The 9,742-nt window shown below is 32.6% G+C and overlaps 1 protein-coding gene across 3 annotated transcripts; it reads right to left on the bottom strand.

Moving 5' to 3' along the window:
* Positions 1 to 1,263: 1,263 nt before the first annotated feature.
* On the bottom strand, positions 1,264 to 4,386 carry LOC120165719 (E3 ubiquitin-protein ligase RFI2-like). Of its 3 annotated transcripts, none has more exons than XM_039175177.1 (6): positions 4,138 to 4,386; positions 3,598 to 3,767; positions 3,187 to 3,248; positions 2,455 to 2,480; positions 1,972 to 2,056; positions 1,264 to 1,784 (listed from the first exon to the last, which is right to left on the bottom strand). In XM_039175177.1, the coding sequence occupies exons 1-6, from the start codon at positions 4,268 to 4,270 to the stop codon at positions 1,346 to 1,348; spliced, it is 915 nt and encodes a 304-aa protein (XP_039031108.1). In that variant the 5' UTR covers positions 4,271 to 4,386; the 3' UTR covers positions 1,264 to 1,345. The 3 variants fall into 3 exon arrangements, with proteins under 3 accessions (XP_039031108.1, XP_039031110.1, XP_039031109.1); XM_039175179.1 differs by having other exon boundaries at positions 1,264 to 1,778; XM_039175178.1 differs by having other exon boundaries at positions 3,187 to 3,245; positions 4,138 to 4,385.
* Positions 4,387 to 9,742: the final 5,356 nt, after the last annotated feature.

Genomic DNA, 9,742 nt, shown 5'->3' with positions numbered 1-9,742 from the left:
GCTCTGATGGGAGTCGAGAAGTTTCGATCCCACTTCTCAAGAAACCGAAACCCACCCCAAGGCTTAAACCCCCATGAATATGACCTCATAACCCTGAACCCAACCAAAAAAGGACAAAAGATGAAGGGTTTACCTTTGACTCGATGGGGTTTTGCTTCCAAACGATGGCGAAGGGACCTTTCAGACCGAAAAGGTAAGAACTTTTCGTTTTGGGATTTGTTTTCTTTCTTTTGGGTACTAGGCTCTCCACTCATAAAAGAGGCTCTCTTTTCTTTTTGGCTTCGTGTTTTTAGAGAAAAATCCCCCTTCTTTTTTATTGTTGATTTTTCTTTTTATTTTGGCTTTGCATGCGAATGATCTTGCTGGTTTGGCTGATCTAAGGTCCTGAAATGCCCCTTCGTTCTTTGTTTTAGTTATGCATCGAGGAGGCTCTGCCTTCTGCCACTACCATGGCAGAGGGAATGTAGCAGGGGACATACAACTACTGTAGGCGCGGAGGGTACCAGGCGTGGGCACTTGAGGCTGCTTGGACGATGTGCGTGCATCTCACTCGTGAGATCCAGGGCGTCCTCGAGTGAAGCTAGGTCGTTGGATCACTGACTGGATCCTACAGTTAACATCATGCGACGACGACAGTAGATGATCTTAGGATTAACAAACCCTAAATCAACCCCTGATCTAGATCGTTGATAGTGTCCAGATATCACAGATGTGAGTATGACGCTGGACAAATGAGGGAAACTAGAGTTTCCTCCAAACCCTAGCTGGCACTTGGGTTATTGCTTAGGGCCTTCAGCCGGTTGGTATTGGGAATGTTAAACCAGTCTTTCGGGCTTTGACTTCTATTTGGGCTTGTAAAATGAAATTCAAAAAATTTGTGCTATTTTAAATCCCATCAATATTTATGTATATATATTTAATTTAATTACTTATAATATATTTATACGTGTGTATATATATATATATATACACGCAAAAATAATTATTAATAAGTATCCCATACATAATTTTAAACACACTCATATATATATAATATAATTAATAATGATATAATATAATATATAAACCTAAACGAAACGCAAATGAAACCCCATACAAAATGAGTCTTTACAGGTTGTGAGTACATTTTAAGAAAGTATAATAAATACTAAGGTAATTGAATTGAACATGTGATGTGTTGTCCGTATTTAGTGCATTAAACATTTATCTTATTTTTTAAAATCATAAGAGGTAGATCGCTACATCAATACACAGCGAGAGAGGATCAAAGCATTAGCTGCAATCCAAATTAAGTATCGGATGCAATCGCTTCAAACAAACACTTGACAGACCAATTGAAAAGCATTTACAACCAATCTAAAGGTCGGTCCCAAGACCGGTTGCCAGAACCAGAGCTAGATGTAGGATAATATCCTCCCCAACCGGAGACTCTTGTAACAGTTCGGAAATGAGGTAATTGCTCTCTTTCCAAAGCAAGGTAATTATTTGGATATGAGCTTTCTGCTTCTGGTAGGTACTGTCCTGATGAACCTGATTGAGGATAGACATAGAAGCCACCACTTTGATCAGGTTGGGGGACTGCTGGGGTCATTGGAGCCATACCTCTTACACCAGGAACTACAGGAGCAGCCACACCAGGTCGATTGAAGCGCTGTTGATGAAAACGATGTTGATGTCGATGGTAGGCAAGAGATGGCCAGATTATATCATACGTATGAGCACCACTGCCTGGATAACGATGAAACATTGAAGAGACAAACGAACTCCCAGCTCTAGAACTGGACCTAAGAAGGGTAAACAATCATTTAGTGTTCCAATGGCTAACAGCATTTGCCATAAAAGAAAATCAGCCAAGTTTTTCCAATCATACTACGTATTTTGGCAACAGATTTTGATTGTCATGTTTCAATAATAACTGACAATAACATCAGATATATAACCAAACTTATCTCAGATGGCATGGCACCTTACCCGTGTTCAAAGGGAGAAGGATGCCGAAATGAGTTGGGTCTAGTTGCAGAATCAAGTTCACCATTAGAAGACCTCGGAGCTGCAGCTGGAAGAGAAGCTGAATCAGTATTGCTGATATGGCTATTGGATAAAGAGAAATTTGGAGAATGGAGACCCCAACTATGATATTAGATACTAATGGCGGGCAAAGCATAGGGAATGAATATCTCATTGTATCCCGTGAGCATGTTCCAATGGCGATTAAAGTTAGGAACATCAAAGCTATCAATATTTCTTGTAGTGGATGATGAAAGTGATCCAACATATGCAACATATGAATGAGCCACAGATGATGCAGCAGCGTGTTCAGCAAATATAGCGTGGTGTCCATATATTTTATGATCTACGTCGAGAAGGATTTCACTTTTGAGTCACATAATTATTACCTCATTGAGTCACCAGATAATAGGGATGAAGAGTATCAGTAATCGTAGGAAAACTTATATGTAATTAATGGTGATTCGACATCCCTGAAAGATAAAATAAAGCATCATGTCAGAGAGCAGCGCCGTTTTCATAAAGAAACTCCCGAACATTTTTCAGTAAACAACCAACAAGGTGCTTATAACACTGTTTCTCTCTCCTCTTACAGTTATATCAAGGCGAACAGGAGAAATGAGAGATTGACAAGCGATATTTCTTTACATTATCATTCCTTTAAATAACTTTATCTGCCAAGGAAAATGTATCTGCATAAGATTTCTCAAAGAAAAGTAGATGTAAAGCCCTTGCTTTTAAAAACCGAGGGTGTTAAAATGTAATTTGTTCCAAAGAAAGTATGGCAATAAAGCAATAAGCTATTTTCTGCAACTTAACCAGTTCAAGAGAAGATGGAATTGCCTTATTGACCTGGTCAGTCTAATTCCTCAACGTAGTTAGAGAGAAAAACTTCAACAAGAACCTACTCTGAGAGTGAAGAGGCTGTAATTATCTTGGCAGTAAAAAGCTTGAATACTAAAGAAATAAAGTCCAAGAAAAGAATAAACTAGGTAAAGAAGATGCCAATATCAAAGTAAACTATTCCAACCCGGTAGCTAACTTGTGAGTAATTTCGTTAATATATTCTTTCAGCATTAAAAATCAAAAAATTCAAGAGAACATAGTTTTAACAGTTTCACAGTCAAAGTCCCCCAAAAAATGTCAAATCAACACCATGAAAAGAGAGATATAGCTTACTCAGGTGATGAGCCAACTCTTGTGAATTCGCCAAATGGACACCACTGAGCTCTAAACTGCTGCTAAAAAAGGTACCAAGTGTTATCGCAAGGAGAAAAACATGTTGCACACATATAAAAAGTTCAGTAATGGAAATAAACAGAAAGAAGAAAATCGAACACGGTGTTTTTTGAACTTTTCTTTCTATGAAAACTGTAGCATAGAGATGACATATATCATATGTCAAGTCATAATCCATATCAAACTAAAAGACTGGTTTGGGGCAATCATTAGGCACGTGTCAAGATTTTGAAAACATAAATCACATCAAGTTAAGAAAACAGCTAATTGCATAAATTGAACAACTCTTGTTTTGGCATGATGATAAACAACAATACCAAGAGAGAGAGAACATAGGAATTCATTATATACCATTTCAGAATAAACCGGATCATAATACTCCTCATGAGTCCATTCCTCCATGGTTAGCTCAGGAAGTGATCGAGTGGAGCCGTTTGCATACAGCCACTGACCTTTTTCAACCTTCCGACAATTCGGGCATTGCATAGCCCCTTTCATATTAAATGCCGAACCGATGCAATCTGCAAGAATGAGCCGTAATCAGGAAATCATCCAAGCCAATATGACAGAATGAAGGCATATGTCGAACAAAAAGACCACATGGCTCAAAACAACACATAAAAAGATGGTTCAAGCTGAAAAGGGAAATGCATGAAGTTCACTTCATCTAAAAAGCTCCTTGCCCTTCATCACTTGGTTTACCAGACAAACTTAAGATGCATGCCTTAAAGATTACCGATCCATTTGAATGGCAAAGAATCCGTATATCAACATGACTAAGATTATCCAGCTAGACTCTTATCATAACAATTTCACTGATAACAACACAGAACTTAAAAAATAACTTTGTTCCAAAAAAAACAGAAAAATTAAGAAAAATTGAAAAATTACCGAGATGGAATTGATGGCCACAGTGAAGCTTAGCCCAGGATCTGGCGCCCGTATCAGAGACCAAATCGAGGCAAATCGAGCATGAGACTTCAGAAGCTGGGGGTACAGCAGCGTCCTCATCACGACCGTCCATCAATTGATGATAATGATCAGGATCAAGTCGAGCTGACCATATGCTTCAATAGAGAAGAGGAGAAGAACACTTTTTGAGTTTGGAAGTTTCTTTTGCTTCTTTCTTTGTTTTTTTTGGGGGTTGGCTCTGTGCTGCGTTTGGATGTGGAGAACTCTATCCGAGGTTTATGTGTCGGACCTGTCAGACTACTTGGATGGGACTTTCAACAGTTTTATACGGACTTTTGTCTTCTAATGTATTTTCTGAAGTAAAAAATAAAATGATAAAATATAAGAAATTATTATGTGATTATATGGTATTGTTTCGTTAGTTTTTAAATTATTAAAAATTATAATATAGTCTTTAAATTATATTTTTAAATTTCGATTATTAAAAATTATAAAATGATCATCTGATTATTCATATATTCCATAATCATTATTCTTTGTTAAAAAATTAATATCATTCTGAGTTATACATTAACATTTAATTAAGATATGATAAAATTTGATCTTAGAATCTCAAATAACTATACTTGAATAACCATTTTATAATATTAATAGTCAAGGAACTCACAAAATAACATTTTATAATTAAGAATCATTTTGTATCTTTTAATAAATAAATGACTTAATAAAATAATAGCATATAGTCGAGGAATCGTTTAGCCTACTTTACCCAAAATAAAAATGAGATTGTTCATTGAACCAGAGAATGGGCCCGATCCCCAAGGCCCAACAAATAGGATTGAAAACATATTCCTATCCCCAACCAGAGAGATTACGAGCAATTGCATTCCCATTAGGATCTAGGTAAAACTACCTATTTAGTCACTACCTATCATTAATTTTTATTTTAGTCAATTATTCTTTTTTAAATTACATTTGGCGTAACTTTCTATTTCAATAACCTGTTATGAAAAAATAAATATTTAATTAATTTTATTCAATTAGTAAGATGACAACTCAATTTGATTGATGACAGAAAAAATATAAAAATAATTAAAAACGTCATATCAATATTGTTGAAAAAAATTAATAGACGGATGATTAAACAAAATAAAATATGATACCGAAAAATAATAATAATCTTTAAGTGATCAAAACAAAATATGATAAGTAAATGACTAAATAGAGAGAGCTTATCCTAGGATAAATAGAGACATACTTGTATTAAATAGATTTGTTTTGAATATTCGATACTTTATTCTTTTAATAAATTCGAATAGAAAAATAGTCTAAAGAAGCATGTGTTATCATTATTATGGACTCTGATGCATGTATCATATTGTTTATGAAATGCTAGTATACTTTTCTTTTTATTTGTACTATTTTCATTTTGTTTAGCTGGAAATTTTTTCATATTCCTTGTTTAACTTTGGGAAAAAATGGTGAATTTTCTGATAGAGTAATAATTTATTGTTTGCTTCTATATATACATGCTACTTAGATAGTTTTTGGTGAATTTAGAATGAAGTCGGACTTTTTTTAGTGGATCTGTAATTAATTTCTTATAATTATGTTATTTTTACGATTTAGACTAACAATTTAATATTTAAATTAATTCTTGTGGATCTGAAATAGGCAAATAGCTTTATATGTATTAATTATTTTTTTATTAAGTTGGAGTAGGTATAAGATAATTTTCAATTATTTGATATTAAATATTTATATCCTGACATTCATGATGTTCAAATCCGAGACCTTAAAGAATAATATCAATTTCTTTATTACCGATGTTGTTTCGTTCGTCCAATTATTTTGAAATCTAAATCAACAAATTATGATCAAAATTATTTTTATTCTTTTCTTAGATTTGCATGTGCCCATAATTTTTTTCAGAGTTTTTATATGATACGAATTCTCTCAATATTTATTTAGTCTTTTTATGTTATCCAGTAAAATTTTAACATATTTATGATTTATGACAATATTATGAATGTAAAATTAAAACAGAAAAACTATATGATGTTGGTTTTCTTATTTATTTCCAAAATATTATAAGTTATTTTTTAGGATATATCAAAAATAAAAAATCGTTATTATTACTTAAAAGAACTTTTTTGTAAAAAATTATTTTAAAAAACTGAAATTTATCAAAACAAATTGTGAAAATTATAATATAAAACTCATTTTCATAAAATAAAGTCCCAAAGTAAAAAAATTATATTTTTAAAAAAGTGTGAAAAAATCACCATTAAAATGTCTTTACGTAAATAACACAAATATTTATGAAAAAGAAAAAAAAAAACTATGTTTTATCATACACTTTTAAATAATATTTTTGTGAGATTCATTAATCGAACCTAATAGTCGGCAAAATCATCCCAATATTTAGCCCAATATTGCAGAAGAAATTTTATTTAAGGAACCACAACATTTTCTATAGTGTGGGAAGACTCGTCACGATCATATGACGAGTTCCCAAAACATATATTTTAATGAATTCAGCGTGAAGTCTAATATTTAATTATATATCTTAGAACTCGTCGTTCTCACGTGATGAGTTCCACTAATACATTATTATTTTTTATTTAAAATTTTTATTTTTTATAATAATTATTTTAAAAAACCATGAAACTCATCATGTCGATGCGACGAATTTCATTTGATTTAAATAACTAGCTGTTTATAGTCATTGGGCAACATGCATAAGGAACTCTTCATATTGACTCCTATATTAGAAGCATTAACTCATATATTACATTACATTACATTAGAAACATTAACTCCTACATTACATTACAATACAGTATAAGTATTAATTTGTTACTCCAATATCTTAATCTTCATAGTCAGTTGACTTGTCGATGTTAAGTTAAATTCTTCAATCCTTCATTAATTCTCTTGTTTAACTTCTATATTATCAAATGCATCTTGAGATTTTGTTTAGTTTTGATGTGGAAGGAGTTCTGGCTTGCTTAAAATTTTTGACAAATAAGTCAATCTTATTCACTGAATTGGTAATGTATGTTTCAATCATTGTTCGAACTGCAACATCACTGTTCGGATAGTCCATTGATGAATGTTGTGGAACCAAAGAGGTTGGAAACCTGAACTATAGTAAAGAAAGTGTTGAATCTTCATTAGTTCAAACCTTGTTTGAAATTTTCGTCATCCAGTCGAATGTCTCCCTCGAAGGACATGGTGAAATCCCCTCACAATAAATTATTGTTGAAATTGTTGCCATAGAAATCTTCGAAATAGGAACTTAAATAATGAAATTGTGTCTCTCATACATGCATAACTGTATAGTACTAAAAAATGACGTTTTTCACTTAGATATCACTGAAAAGTCATGGTGAAATTATTATAATAGGATATGATCAATTATTAAATATGATCAACAAATTCATAAATGAGGTGATATATCACTGAAAATAAAAAAGAACGTTTTGAATTCAGATATCACATAAAGATCATTTTGAGGTGATATATCACTGAAAATTCATGATAAATTATTATGATAGGGTCTGATCAATTACAAGTTCAGAAATGAACTGACAAATCACTAAAAAAATGATGTTTTAAATTAACAAGTTTAGAAATAAAATGATATATCACTAAAAATTATTAAATATTTTTGTCTTCATGATTAGATATTGTCCCCCGCCCCGCCTCCCCCCTCCCAAAAAAAAATAAAAATTTGTTTTGTGATTGGATGCTACCATCATTGAAGATTTTTACCATAATTCAGTAAGATCTTGTGCTCTAGTCTCCTTGAAAGTGATGTAATTTTTGTATTTTCATTTTATTTTTAAGAGAAAATAACTCAGTGACCGAAAATGCCTTATAATATACGATTTTAACTAACTTTTTTTGGATTTGCCAAATGACCAACAAATTCGCAACGCGAACTCCAATTTCGCAACCCAGTTTCCAATTTCGCAACGCGAATATGTAAATCGCATTGCGATTTTCCAAATTCGTAACGAGAAGCAAATTTGGAAAATCGCAACGCGAATTTGTAAATCGCAACACAGAAGTCAAATTCGCAACGTGGAATTTCAATTTCACAACTAATTTCAAATTTGCAACTAGATTTTTGAATTCGCAACACGAATTTAATTTCGCAACAGGTTTTAGTTTCGTAACACAAATGTTTTGGGTATATAACAACGCAGTATCAGCAACTCATAACCTAAATCCCTAAATCACAACTCATTCCATCTCCATCTATCACTCTCTCGGCGACATCCGTTCCTATATCCAATGACATCCTTCCCCATCTCTAATTTTTTTTACATAATTTTATTTCTATATAATTTTTCAATGATTTATCTTCCAAATTATCAACTATCAACTTAATAAAGGTATGTTTTTCTTTAAGTTAGTGATGATATCTAGTTTATAGCTCATTTGTTTAGTAAATTAATTTACAATTTGTAGAATGAAATCATCTAATGTTGATCATGTTTGGATAGATTTGTGTTTTGGAGGGTCATGGGAGAATGTTCATGGTGTTTTACAATATGTGCCTTTACCCATGAATCTTCAACTAAAACAATCATTAAAAAAGTTAACTTATGAAACTTTAATGTTACGTGTTGCAAAGAAATTGAATTTAGAGCCTCTAAGTGGATTTAGGCTATCTTATCAGAGAAAAGGTAAAGTTTATTTGTTAACCGACAATGAAGATGTTGAACGATTCATTGCTTACATTAGTGTTTCGCAAGAAGATGATGTTACATTGTATGTTGTTGAACCTAGAAGTAGTGAAGTTGGGTCAGTAGCGGGTAGTAATCAACTAAGTTCTTCAACCCCAGTTTATAGTGCTCACAATGTATAACGTTGTTATCAACCTCAAAATTTAAATGTTCCACCACAATTTCATGACCAATAAAATTTTGTTTCACCACATTTCCAATACCAAACACAATATCAAACACAATCTCAAAACCCACGACCTTTTCCTAATCCAAATCCCAATCAACTTTCAGCACCAAATTATGGTTTTCGTATTGACCAGTTAGACGATTATGAGCCAACAGAAAAAATTGTGAGTACTAGTCAGTATTCAAAATTTGATCTTGGTCAATACTCGGATTTTGATGATGTGATGGAAGAAGAAACAAACCCTGCATGTAATGATTTTGATATTGGTCAATACCCGAATTTTGATGATAAAACAACCGCTGCCGAGGAAGATGTTGTTGATGATAATGAAGAGGAAGTTACGATTGTGAATGAACATGTTGAACATCCATTCTGTAATTCATATAACCCTGAAGAAGAAAAAGAAGAAGAAAAGTCCCCGAAGAAAAGAAAAATAAGAAAATGCCATGGGAGTATAACTGGAATATGCCAAAATTACTTCAGATACCGGAAGAAGAGTTGGTAAAGATAGCAGTTGATTATACACAAAAGTTATTTGTATCAAGAAAGATGATTGTTTTGATACAAAGGAAGACTTGAAGATAGGTTTGTATACGAAATGTGTGGAAGATGACTATCAACTAAAAGTTAACAAATCAAGCAAAGATCGTTTCGAAAC

This window comes from Hibiscus syriacus, unplaced genomic scaffold (assembly GCF_006381635.1).
Source record: "Hibiscus syriacus cultivar Baekdansim isolate YM2019G1 unplaced genomic scaffold, ASM638163v2 tig00111594_pilon, whole genome shotgun sequence".
NCBI classification, from domain to species: domain Eukaryota; kingdom Viridiplantae; phylum Streptophyta; class Magnoliopsida; order Malvales; family Malvaceae; genus Hibiscus; species Hibiscus syriacus.
The sequence above is the reverse complement of the archived record's forward strand: the minus strand, read 5'-3'. Positions and strand labels throughout refer to the sequence as shown.

Coding starts and splice junctions, on each gene's coding strand:
- LOC120165719 (XM_039175177.1), bottom strand. CDS start 4,270: ATGGACGGTCGTGATGAGGACGCTGCTGTACCCCCAGCTTCTGAAGTC. Junction 2,481..3,186: donor AGAGTTGGCTCATCACCTGA/GTAAGCTATATC, acceptor TTTATCTTTCAG/GGATGTCGAATCACCATTAA. Junction 2,057..2,454: donor CGAATCACCATTAATTACAT/ATAAGTTTTCCT, acceptor CTTCTCTTCCAG/CTGCAGCTCCGAGGTCTTCT.